The 24,908-nt window shown below is 54.3% G+C and overlaps 11 protein-coding genes across 11 annotated transcripts, besides 6 other annotated features; 6 read left to right on the top strand and 5 right to left on the bottom strand.

Annotated features, from left to right (window-relative positions):
• Window positions 1-1,002: 1,002 nt before the first annotated feature.
• EKO05_0006776 (3-isopropylmalate dehydrogenase) lies at window positions 1,003-2,409 on the top strand (the record flags this gene model as incomplete). Its single annotated transcript, XM_038940860.1, has 7 exons — window positions 1,003-1,033; window positions 1,087-1,106; window positions 1,159-1,179; window positions 1,230-1,295; window positions 1,344-1,439; window positions 1,492-2,119; window positions 2,174-2,409. 7 exons carry the CDS (start codon window positions 1,003-1,005, stop codon window positions 2,407-2,409), a joined length of 1,098 nt encoding a protein of 365 aa, XP_038797312.1.
• Window positions 2,410-2,643: 234 nt separating this feature from the next.
• Window positions 2,644-2,681: a tandem repeat.
• A 184-nt stretch (window positions 2,682-2,865) lies between these two features.
• Window positions 2,866-2,906: a tandem repeat.
• A 168-nt stretch (window positions 2,907-3,074) lies between these two features.
• EKO05_0006775 (uncharacterized protein) lies at window positions 3,075-4,415 on the top strand (the record flags this gene model as incomplete). Its single annotated transcript, XM_038940745.1, has 3 exons — window positions 3,075-3,309; window positions 3,383-3,844; window positions 3,895-4,415. 3 exons carry the CDS (start codon window positions 3,075-3,077, stop codon window positions 4,413-4,415), a joined length of 1,218 nt encoding a protein of 405 aa, XP_038797311.1.
• A 609-nt stretch (window positions 4,416-5,024) lies between these two features.
• EKO05_0006774 (ADP-ribosylation factor protein 3) lies at window positions 5,025-5,745 on the top strand (the record flags this gene model as incomplete). Its single annotated transcript, XM_038940870.1, has 2 exons — window positions 5,025-5,073; window positions 5,129-5,745. The coding sequence occupies 2 exons, from the start codon at window positions 5,025-5,027 to the stop codon at window positions 5,743-5,745; spliced, it is 666 nt and encodes a 221-aa protein (XP_038797310.1).
• An 838-nt stretch (window positions 5,746-6,583) lies between these two features.
• Window positions 6,584-6,609: a tandem repeat.
• A 56-nt stretch (window positions 6,610-6,665) lies between these two features.
• Window positions 6,666-7,598, top strand: EKO05_0006773 (uncharacterized protein; the record flags this gene model as incomplete). Its single annotated transcript, XM_038946214.1, has 1 exon — window positions 6,666-7,598. The coding sequence occupies one exon, from the start codon at window positions 6,666-6,668 to the stop codon at window positions 7,596-7,598; it is 933 nt and encodes a 310-aa protein (XP_038797309.1).
• A 283-nt stretch (window positions 7,599-7,881) lies between these two features.
• Window positions 7,882-7,903: a tandem repeat.
• A 989-nt stretch (window positions 7,904-8,892) lies between these two features.
• Window positions 8,893-9,643, top strand: EKO05_0006772 (uncharacterized protein; the record flags this gene model as incomplete). Its single annotated transcript, XM_059636877.1, has 3 exons — window positions 8,893-8,967; window positions 9,004-9,039; window positions 9,092-9,643. The coding sequence occupies 3 exons, from the start codon at window positions 8,893-8,895 to the stop codon at window positions 9,641-9,643; spliced, it is 663 nt and encodes a 220-aa protein (XP_059492860.1).
• Window positions 9,644-9,670: 27 nt separating this feature from the next.
• EKO05_0006771 (Trans-L-3-hydroxyproline dehydratase) lies at window positions 9,671-10,702 on the bottom strand (the record flags this gene model as incomplete). The annotated part of the gene is made up of 1 exon (XM_038946213.1): window positions 9,671-10,702. The coding sequence occupies one exon, from the start codon at window positions 10,700-10,702 to the stop codon at window positions 9,671-9,673; it is 1,032 nt and encodes a 343-aa protein (XP_038797307.1).
• Window positions 10,703-11,144: 442 nt separating this feature from the next.
• On the top strand, window positions 11,145-11,621 carry EKO05_0006770 (uncharacterized protein; the record flags this gene model as incomplete). Its single annotated transcript, XM_038946212.1, has 1 exon — window positions 11,145-11,621. The coding sequence occupies one exon, from the start codon at window positions 11,145-11,147 to the stop codon at window positions 11,619-11,621; it is 477 nt and encodes a 158-aa protein (XP_038797306.1).
• Window positions 11,622-12,630: 1,009 nt separating this feature from the next.
• Window positions 12,631-13,027, bottom strand: EKO05_0006769 (uncharacterized protein; the record flags this gene model as incomplete). The annotated part of the gene is made up of 2 exons (XM_038940867.2): window positions 12,631-12,859; window positions 12,915-13,027. 2 exons carry the CDS (start codon window positions 13,025-13,027, stop codon window positions 12,631-12,633), a joined length of 342 nt encoding a protein of 113 aa, XP_038797305.2.
• Window positions 13,028-15,849: 2,822 nt separating this feature from the next.
• EKO05_0006768 (uncharacterized protein) lies at window positions 15,850-16,767 on the bottom strand (the record flags this gene model as incomplete). The annotated part of the gene is made up of 1 exon (XM_038946211.1): window positions 15,850-16,767. The coding sequence occupies one exon, from the start codon at window positions 16,765-16,767 to the stop codon at window positions 15,850-15,852; it is 918 nt and encodes a 305-aa protein (XP_038797303.1).
• Window positions 16,768-16,800: 33 nt separating this feature from the next.
• Window positions 16,801-16,910: a tandem repeat.
• Window positions 16,911-17,532: 622 nt separating this feature from the next.
• On the bottom strand, window positions 17,533-19,767 carry EKO05_0006767 (uncharacterized protein; the record flags this gene model as incomplete). Its single annotated transcript, XM_038946210.1, has 1 exon — window positions 17,533-19,767. The coding sequence occupies one exon, from the start codon at window positions 19,765-19,767 to the stop codon at window positions 17,533-17,535; it is 2,235 nt and encodes a 744-aa protein (XP_038797302.1).
• A 4,014-nt stretch (window positions 19,768-23,781) lies between these two features.
• Window positions 23,782-23,807: a tandem repeat.
• On the bottom strand, window positions 23,808-24,442 carry EKO05_0006766 (uncharacterized protein; the record flags this gene model as incomplete). Its single annotated transcript, XM_059636876.1, has 2 exons — window positions 23,808-24,030; window positions 24,084-24,442. 2 exons carry the CDS (start codon window positions 24,440-24,442, stop codon window positions 23,808-23,810), a joined length of 582 nt encoding a protein of 193 aa, XP_059492859.1.
• Window positions 24,443-24,908: the final 466 nt, after the last annotated feature.

The raw sequence follows: 24,908 nt of genomic DNA, 5'->3' as shown, positions 1-24,908 counted from the left end.
GCTATGACCTCCATTCTTCTCTACAGCACCCTCATAGGCCAGGAAACACAGCATTGCGATGACATAGTGTCAGCCTCGCCGAAACAGCGACTGCATTCCAGTATCCCAGGCTGCATCTGGTTGGACGCTACGACGGCCGCAGAGGCAAGTGCCAGCTAAGGTCAAAATAGGTAAGCTGGTCTTCAAGACACGATTGCAGCAACAGTGACGCCCGCAAGCATATCAACAGCTGCTTTGGTTGTCTCCTCTGGAGCCAAGGCCGATTTGTTGTCGAGAATGGAAATCGTGCACTTCCTTCAGCCAGCTTGGTGCTCTGAACTTTTGTTGCCAGTTCGCCGGTGGGTTATAGGAGAACCAAGCCCAGGTTGTCTGACCGCCTTGTGACCTGCCACCTCAGTGGAGGCGTATGCTGCATGGAGTCTCAGAGTGTAAGAAGCTATACTTTGTCGATCCTATACGCTCCACACCAGCAGCAGGTAATGGTCGCGCGCGTCGCGCTGCTATCGTGAAACTGCCATCGGTGTGATGGTGTTCGTGGTAGCTTGCTCTAGAGTCTATACAGCGCAGCACACGGGTAGATGCATTGCTTGTTCCTATGCTCCTCTCGGACTTGACTGAGTCTTTGAGGAATAGGCTATTGTCTGCTCACAGCATTGCCTCATCGTCTATTATGTTAGGAAATCGAAAGAATATCAAAGGACTGCTACTTCTGGAGTGGAAGCAAAGGCAAAGTAACAACGCCCTCAGCTGGGAAGGAGCGCAACAGCGCGACATCGGCGGCCACGGGAGCTGAGCGTCTGAACAGCGACATCGGGAGTGCAGCTGGACAAAGTGTCGTTCGGAGAAACCTCAAGGCCCGATGTGAGGAGGTCGTGTGCAAGAGCGCCGGTACCGGAGGGCGGGGAATCGTCGAACCTAGCCCCGCGATTTAGCTAAAGCTCAAGAACATTGGGAGCGTAAGCCACGCACACTTCGATCCTCACTCGCTCAGACATTGCCAGAATGCCTTCTTTCAACATTGTAGTACTTGGTGGTAAGTGCACAGCAAGTTAAACCACTCCGCGCGACTCTGCTAATTGCAGCTAGGTGACGGTGTGGGACCGGAGGTAACGGCTTCCATTCCTCTTTCCTGAAACAAAGCTCACATAACACATCCAGGTCATTGCAGAGGGCATCAAGGTATGTTGGCACGTTGTTGGTGACGCAAACTCGCGCTGACTCCCGCCCAGGTCCTCAAGGTCATTGAGAAGCACACAGATGTTTCGTTCAACTTCCAGGAACACTTGTTTGGTGGTGTAAGTGGCACCCACGCCGTGACGCGTGTCGACACTAACAGCCCTCAGTGCTCGATAGACGCCCACAACAACCCCCTGACCGACGAAACTCTCGACGCGGCGAAGAAGGCCGATGCTATCATTCTCGGTGCTGTTGGCGGGCCGGTATGTGCCTCCACGACTGCAATGCGCTGCACACGTACTGACTGGTGAACAGAAATGGGGGACTGGCAAGGTGCGCCCTGAGCAGGGCATTTTGAGGCTGCGCAAGGAGCTCGGAACGTTCGGAAACCTGCGGCCCTGCTTCTTCGCGTCCGACTCTCTGGTGGAGCAATCGCCGCTTAAAGCCGACAATGTCCGCGGCGTCAACTTCAACATCATCCGCGAACTGACCGGCGGTATCTACTTTGGCGACAGGAAAGAGGACGACGGCGATGGCAAGGCCATGGACACGGAGCCCTACAGCGTCGAGGAGATTGAGCGCGTCGTACGGTTAGCCGGAAATCTCGCATCTGTCGAGGAGCCTCCGGTTCCCGTGTGGAGTCTGGACAAGGCGAACGTCCTCGCGACATCGAGGCTATGGAGGAAGACGTTTGAGCGCATCATGAAGGACGAATACCCCCACCTCAAGTCGGGCACCCACCTCATCGACTCGGCGGCTATGCTTATGATCAAGAACCCGAGGGCACTGAACGGTGTGGTTGTGACGAGCAACTTGTTCGGCGACATCATCAGCGATGAAGCCAGTGTCATCCCAGGTAGCTTGGGTCTGCTCCCCAGCGCCAGTCTGGGAGGCATCCCAGACGGCAAGACCAAGCTCAACGGTATCTACGAGCCCATCCACGGTAAGTTCAACGTGCAGCATTCAACGCAAGTAGTGCAAGCGCTGACAGCTGCAGGCTCCGCGCCCGACATTGCCGGCCAGGGCATCGTCAACCCCGTCGCGACGATTCTGTCGATGAGCATGATGTTCAAGTACTCGCTCTGCCTGCCCGAATATGCCGCCAAGATCGACGAGGCTACCAAGATTGCCATTGACAACGGCGTACGGACAAGGGACATTGGCGGTTCGTCGACGACATCGCAGGTTGGTGATGCGATTGCTGCCGAGCTCGAGAAGCTGTTGGCGAAGTAGAAGAACAGTATCACTGCATGCAGGCTGTACCATGACAGAAGATGATGGAAGGACGGATGTGTTTGCAGTCAAGAAGCTCTGTATTCCCCTGTGACTGAGCACAGTACTCATTGCTTGCGTGTGTCGAGTCGGAGTCGGAGTCCGAGTCCTGCTCTCGCCATGCATTCGGCCTGATGGGTGGCAGCTGCAAGACTCGGTCTCGTCGTCAAGTGCGGTGTGCAGGCCCCACGACGTGTGTGGTGGTGTGGTGGTGTGGTGGTGTGGTGGTGTGGAGGGGCCCTGTGGTTGCCTGTGACGCGCTGTGGGGAAGCGGTGTTGCCGGTCGAGGCTGCGACGTCATGCAATTGGAGCAAGACCGAACCCACCTACCTGTCTGTCCACTGTGCGGCAGGACGGACAGGATCCAGCCGCGTGAATCCACACCGGCCATGCAGCCTGCTACCCTCCAACCCATAGTGCCCGTCCTGCTCGTCCTGCTCGTCCTGCCCGTCCTGCCCAATACAACCACACCCCCCGCCGGACGTGGTCGTGGTTATCGCCGTGCCTGCGCTTGCACCGGACTTCCGCGACACCGTCTGAACGTACAGCGGACGTAAACAAGGCCTGCACCGGCGCGCGCCACGACCTCGCGTGATCACGCCCCCTTCGAGCGGCCGTGTGCAAACATGGCGCAGCAGCTCCTCGCCGACAGCAACGGCTGGCTGTCCTTCAGCCACAGCACGCCCGTTCTCTACATCACGGCCGAAGAGGACGAGTTCGACGTGGAGACGATGCGCGCCTGGCGCGACGAAGGCTTCATCGTCAAATACCTGCCCATGGGCAAGGACGGCAAGCAGTACGTGAAGACGCTGCACCACCTGGGGGATGGCTTGGGCATCGGCGAGCGGTATGCGATCGTAGGTCAGCACAGCCCCTCCCGTGTCCGCCGGCGCCTGCTGCACCGCCGCCACGACTGTACTGACCGCCGCGCCAGCCTTCGGCGAGGCAGCGTCCATCTGCCTCGATGTGTATGGCGAGCCCAAGACGGCAACGAGCAAGCTGTGCTCTCTGGTGGCGTACTATCCGACGAGCATACCCGACCCGCGACACCGCTTCACGGCCAGTTTCCGCGTGCTGGTCCACCTTGCGCAGGGCAGCGGTGCGCACGAGGAGACCGTCGGCATCGTGCGCCGGCCCGAAGTGCTGGGCATCCAGGCGCGCAAGAAGACGGTCGAGAAGCGCGTCACGCCCGGCATCGGTGCTGGGGGCCTGCTCGCCAGGCTCGAGTACCCAGCCTACACGTACGAGGGCGTCGACCCAGGCTTCGCCGAGCACGACCTGGACGAGTACGATGCGGTGGCAGACGGCATCGCCTGGAGTCGCAGTCTGAGCGTCGTGCGCAGAGGCTTCAACGCCGAAGTCAACCTCGAACGCCCGTGGGAGGACAATATGGAGCGTAGGATGCACGCGCTCTCTCTCCGCACCTGCAGCACTGACAGCCAGCAGAAAAGTACCGCGGCAAGAACGTCCAAAAGCTCATGGAGACGCACGTCAACCACCCCACGCCCTGCCTCAACTTTACACCGACCATGACGGGCGGCTTTGGTCGAGATGAACTCAAGCGCTTTTACGCCGACTACTTTCTGAAAACCGCTCCACCCTCACTGCACTTGCGGCTTGTATCGCGCACGGTCGGTGTGGACAGAATCGTCGACGAGCTGTACGTTCAGTTCAAGCACACGTGCGAGATGCCGTGGATCCTGCCCGGCGTCCCACCCACCAACCAGAAGGTGGAGATTATTGTAGTCAGCATCGTGGGCATGCGTGCCGGAAAAGTCTGGTCGGAGCGTGTGTACTGGGACCAAGCCAGCGTTCTGTTCCAGGTGGGACTGTTGGATTCGGAAGAGGTGCCTGAGAAGTTCAAGAAAGCCGGACTGGAAATGCTGCCCGTGAGCGGGAGTGAAGCGGCAAGAAAGGTCATGGACATTGAGAGCGAAGAGGCCAACTTCATGATTGATGACTGGTGAGAGAGGGGGATCCTGTTGGAGTCTGACGGCGGGTTGTTGTTGATACTCACTTCTTGCTTTGATACGAAGAGCATTTTGATTCTGTCTACTCCAAGTCTGTCTTGACGTTTGTTGTGTTGATGTCTGCAGTTGATTATTGTCTACTCAAGACGATCTTTTTCCTGTCTCTTATTCTAATACCTATACTTAACAATTGACTTGAAGACAATTTTTATTGAAATTGGTTGTGATATTTTTTGAAGTAAATAATAACCTACTTAGAGATTGTTTTGATATCATTGTTTGTCGCAGTAAATACTTACTTATTTGCGGAGCAAGAGGCTAGTCTTTTGCTTCCACGTTTGTTTTATTGTCTGTAGTTACTAGTTAATTGTCTACTTACGGACTGTTTTTTCATACATGATGCATTAACATCTCTAGTTGCTGTTTCTCTTCTCTAAAACAATCTTTTTCATGTCTATTGTTTTCATGTGTACAGTTCATAATCATCTACTGAAGACTGTTTTCATGTTAATTGTTGTATTCAGAACGCCGAGTTTCTCTTATCGATTAAGCTGCCACCTTTCCCAGTATGACATGTGAAGCCTACACGTCCACACGGCAACCATCATGTACCACCTTTTCAAATCAATCTACCTGCACGCGACTAGCAAAGAAGGTCCGCTTCCCTCTCTGCAATTCCTCCGCTCCCCCACCTGCTAACACGTGTACAGAGTACTCGGTCCTGCTCCTCGGCCTCGACAACGCGGGCAAGACGACGCTCCTGGAACAAATCAAAGCCTCGTACACGCCCTCGCACCCGAACCTGAAAACGGTGCCCACCGTCGGCCAAAACACCATCACGCTCGCTCTTCCCCCGCCCAACCCGCCCATCTACCTCAAGCTGTGGGACGTCGGCGGCCAGCATAGCCTGAGAGGGTTGTGGCAGAGCTACTACGCCTCGTGCCACGCGATTGTGTTCGTCATCGACAGCAGCGACGTTGGTAATGCGACGCTGTCGGACCTCGCCGAAGGCACCGCAGTCGATGATGGAGGCCGGCTGGACGAGTGCCGCGCCGTACTCGAGGGGATCCTGGGGAATGAGGACACGAGCGGGGTGCCGGTGTTGGTGCTTGCGAACAAGCAGGATCGCGAGGACTGCGTTGAGGTGGTGCGAATTAAAGAGGGGTTCGTGCGGAAGGTGTTTGAGGGCGGCAAAGGGGGGAATGTGAGGGATAGTCGCGTGCTGCCTTGCTCTGCGCTTACCGGTACTGGCGTTGTTGAGGCGGTCGAGTGGCTGTGTAGTCGTATGATGGGGAACAAGGAGAGCAGGCCGCCGGTTATGCGGTAGTGAATGATCGTGCAGAGGTGGGAGGGATGGATATACCCAGGCGTTTTGTCAAAGCTGTCACTGGACGTGAGGTTTGTACCTTTGGAGTCTGTCTTCGCAACATGGTACTTTAAACGATTGCAAGTAAATGTACTGCTCTGTAGAGTGCCCTACTATTGCTATGCTGTCGATGGCGGCTCTCGATCTCTCTCCAAATCTCCTCTCCCCATGCATTCCATCGTGCTCTCCAGCAACACAGAGCAGACATGATTCATGCATCGAGTCAAAGAAAGCCTTAGAGCGGACCAGCACACGCTGAACAGATGTGACCACGTTCAAATCATGCACTGTAAGATCATCGCCAGAGATGCACGACACGGTCTTCTAGAATACTTCTGGAGCACATCGGCGCGCGCCGAAGCTGTGCATGCAGGTACTAGACGCACTAGACCTAGACCCAGCCACGTACGTAGCGGCGTGCACCTCACGAGTATGCTTGTGACGAGCTCGCACACGCAAGTGGATTCTACCCTTCATGAAAGTCTGCTTTACTGTTCCAGGTCACGGCGAGCACGGTCAACGGCCGCTCTCAAGCCTCGCCAAGTGCTGTCTGGTTGTTGCGCCGACGGACGATTGCGTCAAGAGGGCGGTCGGCTGTCCAGCCTCACAAGCCCACCGGCGCACATGTTAGAGTGGGTTTCGATAAACAAGAGCACGAAATAGGGCAGGTGTTACTCTTTCAGGCAGAGCGCTGACTGCCCACCCGAGGCTGGTTCGTGGCCCACATTCCACGTTGCCGAGTCTCAGGCCAAGGGTTGCTTGAGGACGGGCACCTGCACCCCACCTCGCGCTCTGGACAGCCTGCTTGCTTGCTTACTTGCTTGCCACCTCGCGTGATCAGCACCACGACGACAACAACCAACAACAAAAGCGCCGACATCATGGCGCCTGTTGCCGGTCTGCTCGCGCTGCCCACCGAGCTGCTGCTGCTGCTCGCCGAGTCGTTCCTCGACCAGACCAACATCAGCAGGCTGGTGTGCACCAACCGCTACCTCAGCAACGTGCTGTGGGAGCCGCTGCTGCAGAACAACATCGCCCACCACGGCAGCACAGCGCTGCTCTGGGCCGCTGCCAACAACCACACCGACTTTGCGCGCCAGCTCATCCATCTCGGCGCGAACCTGGAAACCTCGCCGCATTTCCTGGAACGCGCCAACATTCCACGTGTTGGGCGCTACTGGGGCCGCAATGTTCCCAACAGCGGCAGCTCCACGCCGCTCTGCTATGCCGTGCAGCGTCGCAACCTGGCCATGGTGGAGCTGCTCGTGGGAGCTGGCGCCCTCGTCGTTGCTCTACGCGGCGTTGGGCTCGGCCCCTTCGAGTATGCCTATGCGGCCAAAAACGCAGCCATCATCGACGTGCTCAAGAGCCAGCTGTGGACCATCGACGCCGCTGTTGGGCGCAATGGCGAGACGCCGCTGCAGCTCGCTTGCCGCAATCGCTATGTAGACGGCGTGCGACGTCTGCTCGAGCAAAAAGCGGACCCAAACGCGAAGATTGTCGCGCCAAAGGAGCGCTTCAGCCATGTTCGCTCCTTGCTCGACACCACGAGTCCTGGCTTTCCCACCTTCGATCGGTTTGACCTGCCCTCTGGGAATCCACGGGACGATGCCCTGGCCATCCTGAGAATGCTATTCAACTGCGGGCTGGACCCAGACGAGTCGTGTCGCTGTCGCTTGTTCAGAGTAGACCCTCGAGCGAGGGCTTTGCTCGAGAAGAAGAGCTCATCCTCGAGTCGAGATAGGAAGCGCAGGTCGCAAGAGCATCAGAGAGGCTTCCGAGGTGCATTTGGGCTGCAGAAGAAGCGTCGCTGAATGCTTGGCCCGTCGATGTAAACATTTCTGGACACAATAGATTCCCGTGGCCTACTGTCCCGACTACGGCTCACACCCAGTATCCATGGAACCGATGTGTCGATTCCATGCCATGAGTAGTATGGCTTCAGTACCTAGATGGGGTGTTCGTGGACCCGGGCGCGGACTGGCTAAGCCAGCCTCGATGCTTGATCCAGCCGTCAGTCGCCTGTACGAATTGTGTTCTGACATCACTGCATGTCGTCTTTGAGTTCGGAATGGAGAGCCATACGTGTCGACACAGGAAGAAGAAGAGGAAGAAGCAGGCAAAGTTTTCAACAAGCAAAGACATAAGGTCCGTCACGCGCAGAGACCCGTGCTCGAGGTCCGACCGCCAGCGTCTCACCGGCTGCTGGCCAGTGTGCTGTGCACTTTGCTCGGCTCAGGCTGGCGTTCGGTTTAGGCTTTTCCTGAGTATGTTGTACTTGGTCGCTACGTGGAAGCTGTCCCCAAGAACGATGGTTGAGTCATTTTCGATGCTCAGTTCCTGCAGCTGTTGCGGCGTCAACTATATGCAATGCCATCAGCCGTTTTTTCGGCGTTATTCTACTAGTGCATATATATTGACATAGATCCTGCATCCAGGCTGCCTTGCCACTTTTCCAAAAACTGTTCTTGTCACTCCATGATCCTAATCCTAGCATCTACAATGGTCTATATTTTTCCAGTCAATGCAGTAGTCGAACTTTTGTGCACCTCCTTCCCACCGATAAGTATCCTACCACTACCATATGTATCAGAGCGGCGATTCACTCCACGCGAGAACCACAACTAGAGAGCGTTTAATCTTTAGCTATGGCTTACAGGTACAACATACCATGCGATCACACTAAACCGCCGTTCAACCCGATGGTCCATCTATCCAACTCCACTCCTTACAAGCATCACACCCACTACAGCAAATAGCACAAACAGCCCTCTCAATCCACTTCTGGCTATCTTCTCAGCTTCTCACCTCGCGTCAGTCAAGTAGCTCGCGCATTCTCTCGCTGTACCGCTTCGCCAATGGCCGGAAACGGCAACCCGTCCTGGCCAGCTGATAAATTGGGAAGCCTGAATGGCTTCGGGGACGGCGACTCCGTTGACAGCTTGCGAGAGTGATGATGATCATTACCTCTTGCGTAGTTCGGCCAATGTAGTGAAAGAGTTTGTATTAGCTTGTTCTTATATAACCTGTCTCCAGATCGCCCCTTGAAGTCCTCCAGCTACCATACAATTCCCATTGCGCAGATTGTAAATCGGAACTCTTGCCAAAATGCCTCGCGGATCTGTGAGCCAGCTCTTGAAGATTGCGACCTTGCCAGAGGGTCTCAAGATGTTCATCACCGACGTCCGGTTCGACATTCCCCAAGGCAACAGCCAATAGTGGCCTACGTTTGCAGGTATTCACAAGAACTCATCGGTAAGGGGATAAGCCTCACATGACGCACAAAGCTTATCATCGACGTCCCTAGCTCAACGACAAGAAGAGCGTCTTTCCGCTTGAAGTCTCGCCTACAATTAACTATGGCCGCATGGGAGAAGTTGTCCTGACGTCGCTGAGTAACTTCGACTCCGGGACCGGCCCCACAGCTTGCATCGACTTCATGCTATCTGGAGAAATCTTAGTGCACGGCAACAAGACCCAAGTAGGACAGAAGGGGACCATCACTATCTCGACAGGCGAGTGGGGTGGCTGGATGTCTTTTTGGGGCAATCCAGCCAGGATCATGCTAGCATACAACCTCATCGACTCCGCAAGTATCAACCATGAGGTCGACATTCCTCAGTCCGGACACACCAAGGAGCTCATAATGGAACTGGGGCTCGACGACCAAGGGAACAGACTGGCCATGAAGGTGGAGACTGAGAAGAATCTTGCGTTTGATGTCGCAAATGTGCTGCTGGGAGGGGTGTATTATGTTCACAAAGCAGCGTACGGTTGGGCCTTTGGAGCTGTTGGAGGGTGGCCAGCTGCCGTTGGTTGTGTAGCGGGGCCTGAGGTGAAGAAGCTCCTGTTTGGCTAGCAGGCATAGCAGCGAGAATGCATTGATCTATCGTAGCGTAAACGGCAGGACTGGATCTTGTGGATCAATGAAAAAGCTCATTCTCCCTACCAAATTCGCGTGGCCCCGCACCCGTGGTATGCAAGCTGGTGCACCGCCTTCGATAGGACTCTTCTCCTCCGACAGGACTTCTCCCTCGAACGTTGACCCGATAATCGATCCGTGTATCAGTTTCGATCGACCTGCTCCGACTCTGCCTTCTGCCACAAGCACTGCTAGTCTTGCACAGGTCCCAGAACCACAAGGGGACCGGTCGATCTGCCCGTCAGCAAAGACAGTGACGTTTGTCTGCCTTACAGGATCTGCACTCTTGTCGTCTTCATGGAAGAAGATGACGCCATAGCAATCATAAGTGCTGTAATGTGCTCTTGTTCCCAGACTCTTCTTGATCTCTCGCCCCAGCTGAATGAACTGGTTTGTGTTCTTTGGCTCCACTCTCAGACCAAACTGCGCTGCATCGACCGTCGCATACACTGCACCGCCAAACGCCAGATCGGCAACGACACTAACGCCTCGCGAGGGAACTTCAACCAACAAACCCTTCTCCAGCTGATAACTCAACACGTTGACAAAATCAGCATGCACTGGCTTTCCATGTTCTACTGCAACGGTAGCTACAACACGACCTGATGGTACATCGACAACCACATCGACCACTCCATCCCCCTCAGGCGCCTTGACCAATCCCTTGGTAACAGCCCAGTACCCCAACGCCATAGTCCCGTGACCGCACGCCGTGGAGAAGCCTTCAGCGTGCCAGAACAGCACACCAAAATGCGCGCCAGAGTCGTTTGGTGGGGTGATAAAACCACCATACATGTCCGAGTGGCCTCTTGGCTCGTGACATAGTTTCTTTCGGAGGATATCGAGGGGGTGGTCGGGGGTTTTGAGGATGGCGAAGCGGCGTTCTGCTACTGTTGATGCACCTGGGAGGGAATCAGCTGGGAGATGGGCGACGATGCGGAAAGGTTCGCCGGCTGTGTGCCAGTCTTCGGTTTGTATCCAGAATGAACCGGACATGGTGGTATCGATGTGAGCAAGCGAGTGATGGATCTGGAGTCGATCGCGTATGATGATTTGTTTAGGATGATAGCTTGAAAACAAAACCTGGTATCATTGTGTCTTCTTGAGTCTCGGTATTGCTGTTGATACGGAGGACGGCATCTCAAAACAAATGGTTACCATCGGCAATGCGTGGAGCGGAGAGGGGCAACGCCCTCATGTCCGATGTCGGCACTATGGTTGCATCTCAAGCAGCTGTACATTCTAAAGGTTCTCCTTTCCTGCATCTCGAATAAAAACCAGTCCAGAGTTTGGAGCTTGAACTTTGACTGAGACACCAAGATTGTGTGGTTGCATTAACTGACATTTGATGTGACGTCATGAGCTAGCTATCCTTACTTTGAGAGCTTCCAGAGATTAACGGTTCTGCATTCAACTACACTTTCTCAACGTACTCGCGATGGCACCTCGCTCTGCCGACAATCACGATGCTGCAATAGATGCTCACTCACGCTCTGCTCTCGCCACAACAAAACAAAACCTCCGCTATCTCTACAACCCCAAAACGGCAGGCGCTGGCGCTGTCTCATCTCGCCGCACTCGCGCACTCCTACGCGTGCTGCGATCCAGTTTGATATTCTTCTTCTGGCGCATCGTGCGCTATGCCAAGTATGTCGCCATTGGCTCTTTAGTTGCTACAATAGGAGCAGGTGCAATCGGCACTTTTGTCAGTGGCGCGGGCTTCGTGCTTGCACCAACAGGCATTGCGGGCACAATCATCGCCAGTTCAGTTTGGGGGGTTGGCCGTTTCGCTATAAGGAGGGTGAGGGGGAGATGGGAAAGAGGACACGGATATGGTGACGCGGAGGAGAAGGCAGAAGCCAGGAGGAGTAGGGTTGCACAGATGGAGCGCGGGCCCGAGGCGCTGCCGTGGTGAGCTGTTCGAGCGCACCAAGCACAGAATGGTGCATCGAAGTCTTGGATGCACGGGAGGGTCCACGGTCGTGAGAGAGCCACAGTACTTGTATTGCAAACTACCTTTCGATTCACCATTTGTACCCAGCACTACGTTCGTACCGCTACGTTAGCGTCTTCACTGTTGAAGAGGATAGCGATCTCCTCCAGGGTCTAGTTCACAGTCAGGAAATATTCTACTCATCCTTGCTTGGGGAGTACTCACTGGACCCCTGGTCTCAACGGAGGGGAAGTAGATGACTAGACACTCCAGCACAAGTACTACAACGTACACGATGTAGAACGTCCTATGAACTGGTCAGAACGTATTCCTTGCTTTCAGTAAAAGTATGATGACTCACCAGCCTAGTGCCTCGATGCCGATGAGGTTCACATATTGATTGAACACGCCAGACAGCGACGTGAAGACGAAGCAAAGTGTAAGTCCTTTAGCACGAATGTTGAAGGGAAGAATCTCGACTATGTACGATACAGTCAGTCCGGGCCAAGCAATACCTGCAGCACCATAAAAAATGAAGCACAACCAAGCCTGCACTCGAGTCGCCTGCCTGTGCATACACAGCGCTACAGGCGGTTTACATGGTGAACGCGATGAGTATACCTACGCTAACACTAAGGAATAGTGTGCGACGACCGATGCGATCTACGAGGAAGGTGCGACCGAGAGATACGACAAAACACCAGATTGTCAGGCCACCATTACTGACGAGACCATTGCCGGAGCACTGGGAGAAGATGGCACTCAGGATGATCAGCAAGCGTCTCTTCCTGTTGCCAGACGTTCCTATGAGCTCGTGCCACCCGCTGGAAGCGCTTGCAGTCTTCTCCACCTCGAGTATCTAACTGATCTCACTGCGTTCCCAATTAATAAAATCTTTATCATCACCATTGCCGTGGTATTTAGTAAGCACTTTCTTTACGGACTCATGCTTGTCCTTGCTGATCAACCAACGAGAGCTTTCCGGTAGCAATTATACGAAGAGCAGCTGAATGTCTGGCATGGCACACTGGAGTCCAATGGGCAGTCTCCAGGACAGGTCCGAGGTGATGTGTGTGAGCGTACCGTATGTGGTCCAAGCAGCAAAGATGGAGCCCATGTACCAAAGGGTGTTGTAAATGGTCGTTACCCGACCTATGTGTCGTGGGTGGGAGGCCTTGGTGATCAGGAGTGGACAGGTTTTGTTGAAGATGTTGCTGCCCCTGTGTTTACGTCAGCCGACATACAACTTTGACGGTTTTTTAGTGGGAAACGTACATTTCCATAATGAACCTGCCCGCGAGGAACATCGCGTTGGGGTTGCTGGCTTGTGGTAGCGCTTGGATGATGAATCCAATGATGACAAGGACACAGCCGATTGCTGTGCCCATACGTCGGCCAAGGATGTCGGCAATGTAGGCAGTGAAGAGTAGGGCAGCAAACCCTGAGAAGGCCAACGACGTCAGTATTGGTCCTGCATGTTTACTGTATCCTTCACTGACCTCCGAAGCCTGGGAAGGCTCCTAGCAGACCCAGCCGTGAGCCGGTAGGATGGTGGAAGTCTGCATCTACTAGCTCTCCATCTTCACCGACACGGGCTCATGTGCGTACATGCTTGTCACGTTGGCGTCCTCTGAAGTCCGTTGAGAAGGCTGCCATCTGAATCCAATATGGTCGAGCCGAGCAAGAATGACATGATAAGGTACGGCTCCCGGAACTCGGGATGTCGTCCTCGCGTGGCTGGAATGGAACAGCGACATCCTCACGATGCAAAATGTCTATGTCTTGGTTGTTGTCCGCAGTGAAGTCCCCTCGAGATGTAAAATCAGAGTGATAAAAGAACGAAACAGGTGCGCCTGGATGTTCATCTCAAAAGGTCTCCATCATGACGCAGGTATACATTCGTACTGTCGAGCACGGTGGCACATTTTCCGACTATTACTATACGCCGCCAGTGCCATGGGGTGGGAATCCGGGGTTGATGCGGAGACTGACAGGGGACACAAGGTCTTGAAAGCGATCCGTTTCACGCGCTGAGCTGTGGGTGGTTAGCCATAATGCATGGGTTTTCCGTATAAGCGGCGCTCACCCACCGATCCCGCTTCTAAAAGCCAGCAAATATCTGGATGAATGTCGTATGAAAATGATGCGCCTTTCTGCGATTTTGGATCGGTCTTTGAAGTCGCCTAGTGATCCCGTCTCGTTCTCGACCTGTACCATCAGCACAATGCAGTGCTGACTGTCGAACTCCTTCAGGTGCGCCACCAGCTTTGCAAAAGCTTTTGCGTCGGCTGTCCAGCTATTCTCAGAGAGTGGGCTGAGAAGTTCCAGTGTGCGTTTGCGATTTCCAGCTTCCACAGTGTGCACCCTGGGGAAACGCTTTATGTCCTTCTTCACCCAAGCTGGCACGTATATTGATAGCGCGTTCTTGAAACTGCCGAACCACAACAAAAAGGTTTATGTTGTACTCACGAGCCGCCAGGATGATAGCGTCGAGGTTGGAGAAGTCGAATCTTCTTTCATCAGGCTCGATTCGCTGCCAAGAGACCGATCCCAGCAACGTGTTGATATGCATGTCCCTCATATTTTGCCAAATCTTGTCATTGCCATGTATTGAGCAGAGCTGAGCGTTGAGTTATGCAGCTCAGCGCTGAGCATGAGGAATGGGTTTTATCGATGATGAGTTGGCTCGACGTCTAGGTTTTGCAAAGGTGTGGAAAATCGACCGCCGTCCTATTCGATTTAATTGTAGGAGAAAAGATGTAATGTAGAGAAGCCCAACAAACTACAGACTCTCAAGTACGAAAGGAGAAGAGTTTGAATGCACAACGAAAAAGGCCAGACGAGGACATAACCAAAACACTCAAATACACCATCCATCTCAGTACGTAGTAGAGCTCATAGAGGAAGCTTGGACCCGCATAAACTACCCTGCAATTATCCGCAATTGACTTCCCTGCTACCAATTCGGAGATGAGGTTTCTGACAAGTCATCGTGTCGCATAAACCTCGCTGTATCTTTGTGACACTCGCATCGGACCATACGGTCAGCATTGCAACGCGTGACCCGCAATGTCGAGTATCGCGAGACGCTTACCTTTATCGCAGCTCTTACCCTTCGATCAGTCCTTCTCTCAAGACGGGATCGTAGCTTGCGCTGCTCACGATGTTACGGGTTAAGATACTACATCAGCCACACTCTGTTGACGCGGTACGTTAACTGCAATTACCCACCGGGAACGCAGCGATCCGTTGGCGACAAAACGGTATCCATTAGGGTTGGCATGCCCGTGGTCACTGCTGACTGATACCTCTTCAACTCGCGACTTACAATTAACACTTCAGTACTCCTGGAATGGAATTATCCCTGCCAGGCAGCTTCTCATCCACTTGTCCTTGGTTATATTGCAGAAGGTAGCGATTGTCAAGACCTTTGAACACCGCAGGAAATCCACGTCGCCAGCTCCGAGCACTCGCAGGGCCCCGATTCGAACACTCAGCATGACATCTTCCGGTAAAGAGAAACAAGCATCATAGCACTCCATCTACGCTGTGAGGATAGACTGGGAATCTGGAACAGGTGGGACCTTGCTGCCTCGGCAGCGCGTGGTGTTAGTCATGATGTCGTTGAACTGCGTACCTCGCGTGGACGCTGGCGGAGAGTACTGAGGCATGATCTTTATACCTACCAGCCCGTAGCAGTCGTCGTGGGATCAAGCAAGACTTGCCTGCATCCGGTGGCTAGGACATAGCAAGAAGAGAAATTTAGTCTGTGGTGTCGACATTCACGTAGGTATCCAAGAGAGAGCAAACTAGCGTGTGAAGATGGGAGTGTAATTGCCATGCTACACTATGCTATATCTGCAACATCTGCAAGCGGGCAAGCCACAGCACCGCAGTAATGCGCCTAGCGGTTGGGAAAAGCAATGAAGAGTCTATTCGTATCGTGTCGTCGTGATCTTGTGCAAGGGGGTATACGCCATGATGTTGGGTGAAAGCCGATCAAAAAAAATCAAAACCAAAGACCTGTAAAACCATGTATCGAACGACGGCTCAGTTGATAGGCTCTGCAACTCGGACAGCGCCTATGGGGAACTTAGGCGGACCCTTGTCGAGAGCGGCTGCTACCTGGCGCTGCAAGAGCGTGCTGGAGGGGAGCGTAAGCAAAGGTCTTCCAAGAGGTCCATCATGCAGGGACAGGGGAGGTTGAAGACTACAACCTTCCCGGTGCAATCTTGAGCCTCTTCCACATTCCCACGTGCTCGATGCCCTCCTCCATCCAGTGTGGCTCGGCGGCGATCTCGAGCTCGCCATTGTCGTTGCGGAGCTCCTCGCGGAAGCCGTGCTTCTCCCACATGTGCTTCAGCTGCGCTTGGGCGTGGATCATGACGAGGCCTTGCCAGGAGAGCGGTCGAGTAGCGTTTGGGCCTTGCAGGGCGGCAAGCTCTCGCGTGGTCGAGGAAGGAGGTATGTAGACAGCGTCTGGTTCCTGGGCAGCGAAGTCGAGAACGGAGTTGATGAGCAGTTTGGAGAGGTTGAGCTTGCGGTAGGGTGAAAGAACGGAGAGGCGGCCGAGCTTGACGTATGGCTCTGGGGTGAGCTCGGTCCCCAGTTCCTTGGGTGGGTCGGCATCAGGGTGCTTGTCGTCGACATACTTGTTCGGGCCGTGCGGCGGGGGAATGAGGCGGATGGTGCCCACGGGGAGACGCTGGGCAGTCGCAGAGGCGCGTCTAGCATCGTCTGCGGGGGTGTTACCCGAATCGCTGCGCGTGAGGACGCTCTTAGGCGGTGAGCTAGATGAGGTGCCGACCGAGGCGTAGACGACCCAGTGCCAGCTGCGCGCATCATCCTCGTCGAACTCGGCTTCCAGCGGCACGCCCTGCTCGCCAAACACCTCTTCGCGTACGGACATGGCGTCTTTGAACAGGAGCGGGATACTGTGCACCGTCTGCTGGTTCCATGGCTTGGTCTTGTCCCAGCCGTCGACATCAGCCTTGGGCGGGGGCAGTGTCGACATGAACTCTGTGCCGCCGCTGGCTGCGGCGCTGCTAAGGCCGAAGCTGCCGTGCGAAATGCTGCCCGAGCGCTGCAACATGCTGGTACGATTGAATGGTCCGTCTATGGGAGCCATGGCTGCACGTGTTGTGGCGGGAGATAGCGATAGTGGTGGTGTTGGTGGTGTTGTTGATGTTGTTGGTGTTGGTGGTGTTGTTGATTGATTGATAAGTTTAACGTCCTGTTCGGATATTGGTGGTGTTGTTGATGTTGGTGTTGATAGAGAGGCTGTGCGGGGTGTCAGAGGCGGGTGCACCAGGTTATATCGGTACTCTCGTTTTCGCGCGTCGTGCTGCAAGAGAAAGGTATTGTGCCGTCATCTGCTGTCGCAAATTCGCAAACCTGCCTAGCGAAGCGCAGGCGCGGTGCCGTGCGCCATCAAATAGCAGTTGTCGATTGCTGACGATGCGCCGCCCAGCCCCACTCGTCTGTTCAGTCCGCCTCACCCGACTCATCAGATGGATGAATGCAAGCGGGGGTTTCAGTTTGCCTGTCCTGTCCTGTCCTGTCTATGCAACGAGCATGCAGATCTATTCGGAAGCTATGGAGTGAGGCGAGCGCCTGTTGGGCGTTCGTGGTCCGGTGTTGGGCCCACTCTGCAAGATGACGTCGCCCGCTGACCCTTCCTCGGCACATCCCGGACACGCGCACCGCAGCCAATCGTTGCAGTCCCACCTCTTCTCTAGTCTACAGTGCATCCAGATCTTGCAGTGTAAGGAAATCAAATAGCCCGTACACCACAAACCAAAACTCTACAAAAGAAAAACCATGACATCAGCGTGCCACAGTCTGATAACGGAACGCAACGGATCAAATCTGATATGCCTACAATAGCCGCAACTTACAGCATCGCTCTCGAAACCAGCCCGTCAGCAACACCCCTCGAGATCCAATCCGAGATAGCCATGTTGGTCACCATGGGATTCACACCGCTCGCACTAGGAAACACGCTGGCATCGGCAACGTACAGCCCCTCTGTACCCCAGACCTTGCCAGTGGGATCTACAACACCTTCCTTCTCCACCGCACTCATCCGACACGTCCCCATCTGATGCGCCGACACAAACACACTCTCCGGGCTTGGGAATCCTACCGCCTGAATCTCGGCCAGCCACGCCTGGAACCTCGCGTCGTTGATCCCATTCCCTGTTGCCGGCAGCCCTGGGTCCCTCTTGAACGTCGACACTCCAGGCACATTGGTAAACATCTCGCTCGCGCCCTCGACGTACTGGATCCTGGCCAGTGCAAGTAATCCCTGCATGCTGTGCTTCTTGTCAAACTTGCTCGGTGTGTACGAGAACCTCACTCGTCCATCCACAGGATCCGGATACACTCTGCCCGTATCGCGGTCCTTGCAAATCGAGATGTAGCCCGTCATATGCTTCATGCGTGCCGCGTCGAGCTTGTATTGCAGTCCACTCTTCCAGTCCAGCCAGATGAGCCAGGACGAGGGAATCATGTTCGTGGCTTCGAGTTTGGCGCCGTGGCCGCGTCCGTCGAGGTTCTCGTACTCGCCAACTACCGAGGTGAGGATTGCGCCCTCCCAGGGCTTTATTTCTTCCTTGTGAATGGCGCCCAGCATTGCGACGGGGTGCACGTAGAGGTTGCGTCCAATGTGGGAACTCTTCAAGCCGGAGCGGAGGAGCAGCAGAGGGCTTTGCATCGTGCCGGCTGAGACGATGACACGCTTTGCTTTTATGATGACTTTGCGGCGCGTGGTGGGTTCGCCGGCGACGCTGCCGTTGATGTCGCGCGATATCCAGGAGCCAGCTACGCCTGTTGCAACCTTCTTCCCACCGATGGTCTTGAAGACGACTCTCTCGGCCTGGAAGCCTTCGATGAACTTCGCGCCTGCTCTCGCTGCATCCGGTAAGTAGGATATCACAGGGCCTTGCTTCTCACATGACCCGCAGCCAAAAGTGCAGTGTCCGCAGCGGTGCTGTGCGCCACCGGTATTCTGCGGAACGACCTTGTGGTTATATCCCAGTTTCCTCGCGCCCTCGAGTAACATTGCATTCGCCCGGTTTTGCTCCAGATGCTCCGCACTCACACCCATGCGCCCACACACCCTGTCCAGATTCTCCTGGAATTCAGCAGAGGTGAAAAACGGCAGTCCTCTCTCTGCCCACTCTCTCCTCACATACCCCTGCGTCTGCAGGCTCGCCGACCAATTGACCGTCCCACCACCACCCCATGCCTGCCCGGCGACGATACTCGTACTCATGTCGTCCGAGCTGATAAATGCGCCGTTCATAAAAAGGTGGTTCCACCCATCTGCTTCGCTCATGGGAAAATGGTCCGGGGTCCAGTGGTACGCTTTCTCCGCAACGAGCACGCGGTTCCCGGCTTCTGCGAGATTTTTTGCGCAGACGCCCCCACCGCACCCGCTGCCTATGATGACAACATCTGTCTCCACGACTTCTGGCCTGTCGCCGGGAGGGAACTGTATGAATTCGTAGTCGTGCCCTTTTCCGGGTTTCATACCTGTGGGTACGCGAGGCACGCCCAGGACACGTCGCAGGGTTGGAGTCGTCTTGATCCAGGTCTGTTTCGATAGCACGGTCAAGGAGCGGTGAAGGCCGCGGATCGTTCCTAGTCTTGCCGTGCCCCAGCTTCGGAGGATGGTTTCCCGGATTTGGACGGGCTGTTCGCTGATAGGTGTGAAGTAGCCCGTTAAAGCGAAAGAACCCGCGCGGGTGTTGAGTACGTTGAGAACCATGATGAGCTCTTTGCGGGTTGATGAGGGCATATAGAGAGCAAATATACGATGCAGCTCCTGCTTGAATACTGGATTGGAGGATGCATAGTCGTTGAGGTAGTCTCTTGCAGCAGCTGAAGCATCTGGATCTGACTCCGGCGTAAGTGCTCGCAACGCAGAAAGAGCGGTTGAATATTCAGTATCCGTAGCTGCAATCTCGGTCCTGGCGTTGGCGGTCGATGTTGGCTTGACTGCTGGTATACACGCGTCGGCAATGGCGAGCAGCGTCTTCCATTGCGCCGGCGTCAATGGATCTTCCTTGGGTAGAGGAGGTAGGGGTGTTGCCTTGGGCGAAACTGACTTGGTAGGAAGTGACATTGCTGCTGTGCGTTGACGTGTCGCTGATCAACAGACGTGCAGCATCGAGGAGTTGCAGAATGCAGGTACTTAGGTGACGCCACCCAGGGACGGCTAGTGGAGTCTATATCCCCACATCACCCCGGACCGCCTCCAAGATTCGTTGCTTCCCCGCCACTATCTTCACGCTTGTGTTTCCATGTGGACCTCGGTCTGCAGAGACACCGCCAAGGATGCCGAAGCTAGGGACCTCAAATGACCACTCACCTGCCTTCTTCGCACCGTTGTGCCACATTTGGACGACTCCACCATCCATCTCGTCAACCTTTGTCCACCGGCAAATACATGCGCGTTTCGTCCTGCAGTGCATCTTACTTTGCGACTTTTGCAAGCATCGACAACAGTGACCCGGGGGTGATCTCTTGCTGCGCAGCATATCTCCGGCCTGGCAAAGACTTGGTCAAATCACGCCTGCTGCTTTGAAGTACTCCTGACACTTCTCCAAAGGCCTGATCACGTTCTTGATGATCTCGCCTCGCCATGAATCGTGGGCCATTCTCGCGCTTGTGAAGAAGCATCATTTCACGGCAGAAGCATATTCGTCACCACCCTCATCACTCACTCCTTGTGACCACTTTGTCGCAGCTAGAAGGTCGAGAGCTTGCTTTATGTCCCCGGTTCCGGCTAGATGCTTCTTGCGGGGAGGATGGTTTTCCAGTCGTCGACTGAAGCAGAGTTCTTAGAGAAGGATACCAAGTGAGGTGAAATTGCACTCGACAGGTTGGGATGCAATGGTTGCTGAATGTTGAGATAGAAAACCTTGTCGGATGAAGGGCTCGTAATGTGATAAGGTACCACTGCTATTTACACATGGAGGGAAATGAACATCCACTTTTGTAAGACCACTCCTGAGCCATGGAGTGAACTGCAGCTGCGCAACCGAGGAAGCGAGCAGCAAAGCGATAGAATAGCGTTGACGCTTGGTCAGATGTTCTTCGTAATCATTTGAAAGGATGTCATACAATGTTAGTGGGCGGCTATTATCAGGACGAACTCTTGTTGTTGACTTGGCTGGATGATGGTGGTACGTCTCGTTGTCATGGCCAATCAAGCCTGCACATTTGCGATGCTGTTCATTGCCCAAAAGCTGGCAAATCTTGACGCTCGAGTCAATTAGTGAAATCGTATCCGGTGTTGGTGCAGGCCGGACAGGTAACGAGAAGGCATCCTTCCTTCAAATTGCTGATGCTGATGCTGATGCTGACAATGGGGTAGGCATCGAAGCTCGACCGGGCAGAGACAAGGGCTGCGTAGGCTTTTGCGATAAAGAACAATCGGCCATTTGTCCACACTAAATTTCTCGCCAGAACCATGGAGTCTTTGTCTGGCATGAAGGAGCGATGAACATGAGAACGACCCTGAAGCAAACCTCCGGGTGCCTACAATGCTCGAGCTGGAGGGTAGCAAACAGACACTGCTCGCAAGAGCACTGCTATGCTTTCTGGAAAGCCCTGAAAAGGTGATTTGACCTCCTCCACACTTTCTTGAGAGAAGGCTCCAAGGCGAGAGTCGACTTGTGTTATCGACGCCTCCAAGGGCAGACAATGTGTCGCTCGTGCTGAGGAGTTTCTCCAATCGTTCGTTGCAATCCTTCAACCGTCTGAAGATCTCCTTCTTTACAGGCTCGTCTGAACTGAATTTGAGGCGAAAAGCCTCGTAGTCCAACTTGGATTTCGCCAATGAAAGCTTAGTTGGCTCTAACTTGCTTTGGATCGTCGTCTTACCATAACTCAGCTCATTCCTCAATTCTTCAGCTGCCTCGTTCAGCTCACCAGAAATGCCCATATACAGTTGCTCCCGCAAAGCCTTACTGCTCCACTCTTTCCCATCTAGATCACTCATCAGGCTAGCCACCTCGCTCGCATCACTCACGATCGATAGCAATAGCTCTTTCAAGTTCTGTTTGTATAATGCCCCCTGGAACTGCAATTCCCGGTGGCAGATGCTGTACTCTTTCCGCACTCGCCACCAGAATTCACCTACTTTGGCAACGTCGCGCCAGTGCTCGAGCTGGTAACAAGGAGTAAGTGGAAAGGCTCCTAGTGGAACACCTGCAATTTCGAGACCGCTCATTGGGAAATTGAAGAGTACGGGGCGGAGGAGGGAAGAGAGTTAGCTGCGCACACTGTGGTGTTGCTGTGAGGTGGGCTTGGGTTAAGCGGAAGGAGCGACTGTTGTCGTTCGCCACACTCGTCATCTTCAGGCTCACGTCACCATCGTATTTCACCCCAGCTTAAGACAGGCTTACAACACCATCCTCCCCTGACGACACAATAAATTTTCGAATGATGTCTGTGGCGGCACGATGCCAGAGCTGCATCGAACCTTTCAAGTCCATCAGATTGGCTATAACAAGTCCGGTTAAACAAGACAGCCTGACCAGTTGTGAGCAGGTGAATGAAGAGCTGGGAAGGCTGAACTTATGGATTGGCAACGTCGGAGCTATGCACGCACCGTCGTCTCCAATGTCCCTTGAATGGCGCCTTCACGAGGGGCAAGATATACTGGACTATATTCTGACGCTGCTAAATGACCTCAATGAGGTCGCTGGAGAACGTGAGCCTTCCAATATTTTGAAACATGCAGATTAGCCGACCACATTCTGCTATATTCTTGGAAATCGTCTAGGACCATCGAGAGAGGCTGAAGAAAACCCATGACTGCGAGACAGTTCCCGGACAGAGGAGAGGTGAGGCGCACACTTTTGAATATTTGCCTACTATCATTCAGTCACAACCAGACCAGTCGGGCCGACCGTCCCCCTGTGCACTGGTGGGATCTTACTTGCGTGTCAATGAGCACGATGAGTTTGGGGACGGTTTCATTTACGGCCTTCATTTAGTCGCGCACATGAACCTTGACCAGACGGACAGAAATCCGCAAAATCAAAATGGCAACCTTTGATGGAAGTGAGTGGCGTACGGTCTGGCACCTACGTTTCGAGGGCTGGCCTGAGTCCTCAGTCCCAGGGGAAGCTGACGGAACTGGGTTGATCAATCTTGCTGCCTTCTCACGCCACAAGAGCAAGACAACAGACCCTCGGATAGTTCACTGTAACACCTGCGTCTGCCACCCCCGGCTAACGAGTCTTCAAGCTGCAAAAAAAGAAAAAGTCTACAAGCTGCACGTGCAGATGTTCTATACTCGAATCACACTCTGCTAATTCCCCTCAGTATCCTCTCGTCCTACAGCTGGACCATCTCGTCTAAAATCCACCATTCTCTAGAACAACGCAAGCCTGGGTGGCAGGGGCCTCTCCGTAAGGGGAAACGACAAACCCACACACGCCCGGCTACAGAGCTATCAATACCAGCATTCTTAATTAAGCATTCTAAGCAACCGATTCGGTTCTCGTATCAGTGCAACGATACCGTAGGTTGCAACATCTGCGAACGCATGCCAGTTATTTCAGCCTGCACCCATATCGGATGTTTGCTGGTAGCCAACGGGACTCTTGTTGTCCCGACCAATACCCACGTCCTTACTTACGTCCGTCACCTCCTTGTCCACGCACATTCCTCCGACCACTTCACCTACGTACAACACGCAGTCCACCACCTCCGTCGCAACAAGGCCGGTAATGCCGGTCCTTGGATTCCCCCTGAACATTGTTTAGCGTGCCTCTGCCCGCCATGTCTGAGTGGCACCGCAACCGCTAGCTTCAGTGCGTTGGGCTGGAAACGCAGTCGGGTGGGGTAGAGCAGCGTACCGAGCGGCAGCGGAATTTCTCCAGTCTCTGATCTCATGGTGCGAGGACGTCGCGATGTTGAGTCTCGGTCCCACGAGAAGCGGACGTCACGAGTCTGTTCTCAAGGCCCACGGATCCGCTCGGTTGCTGCGTGTAGACGTGAACGTGGTAGAGATAGCCCGCACCACAAACAAAGCGCATGCCGCCACGTCTCTGTCCCAGTGTATGACGGCGCCACTACGACAACGACATCGCTCGAGTGCACCTCAGCACCAACACCGAGCCAGCACGCCACGCCACGCCACGCCACACCTCAACGCCCCTCGTTCTCGACCCGCGAACCCTCCTTGGATATTGGGTAGTGTTCCCAAAAGTCTTGTTCGATTCTAGCGAAGACGTCCTCTAACGACGTCACGTCCTCGTTGGTATTAACACCTCGCTCAATAGCATCGCGGATGTCCTTCATCTTCTCCGCAAGTCGGCGCTTGTGCTGCATATCAAGTCCCCGCTGGGCTGCGATGTAGCTCTCGCGTGCTCTGCTCGAGTCAGTTTCCCGAACGCAATCACCAGACGGTGGAAAGTGGCTCACCTTCTTGCGCTGGACGCTAGTTGGGCCTGGAGCTTTGCCCTCTCTTTCTCATCGGCGGTTTGTAGCGCTTGCTCGTTAGCCACGCTGGTGCGTTCTGATACCTGCGAGTTGACCGTGGAAAGCTCTTCGTCTGTCAGCTGGGTGAGGTCTCTGACGAGATCCTTGACGTGGTCGGGTTGGGTGGATGGGCTTAGTACGGTATCCCAGTGCCGTCGGTTGTCTTCAAGGTCGCTGAGATCTTCCACGGCTGCTGTCCGCAGGTTGAATAGGTGTGTGAGAGCAGCTGTTCGTTCCGCCGACGTGAGGTTTATTAGTCGGTCGACGATGCTTTCCATATAGATACATCGATCTTCATCCATGATGACAGACGCTGAGCATTCGGTTTCCGTGTATGCGCGTGTGCTCGTCTGGTCAGAGTCAGTCACTGGATAGGAGTTAAAGAAAGAGTCATGTACATAAGCCGGACTACTTCTTCAAGTACCACACTACATTGACACTACTACAAACCGCGATCGAAGGGAAGAGGATTTGTGACAAGGACTCTGAGTGAGGAGACTGTGGTGCGAATTGGTAGCAGAAAACTCTACGATTTGTGTAGTCGACGGTGTAAAGTAGAATTGAGTGACATCAAGCACTACATATCCTCGTGGGGCGAATACGAACGGAAACCGCACTACCATTGTCGCTTCCCAGATACGGTCTTCTATACGTCGTGGGATACGTATTACTTGGTGCGTGCGCCTAGTCAAATTGGGGGTGTGGTGTTGTGTGTCGTTGCGGGAGGTTACGGGGATTGGCGCTAAACAGCTCCGATCAGCTCCGATT

Source organism: Ascochyta rabiei, chromosome 11, assembly GCF_004011695.2.
Source record: "Ascochyta rabiei chromosome 11, complete sequence".
Classification (NCBI taxonomy): Eukaryota; Fungi; Ascomycota; class Dothideomycetes; order Pleosporales; family Didymellaceae; genus Ascochyta; species Ascochyta rabiei.
This window is presented reverse-complemented; position numbering and strand designations above follow the sequence as displayed.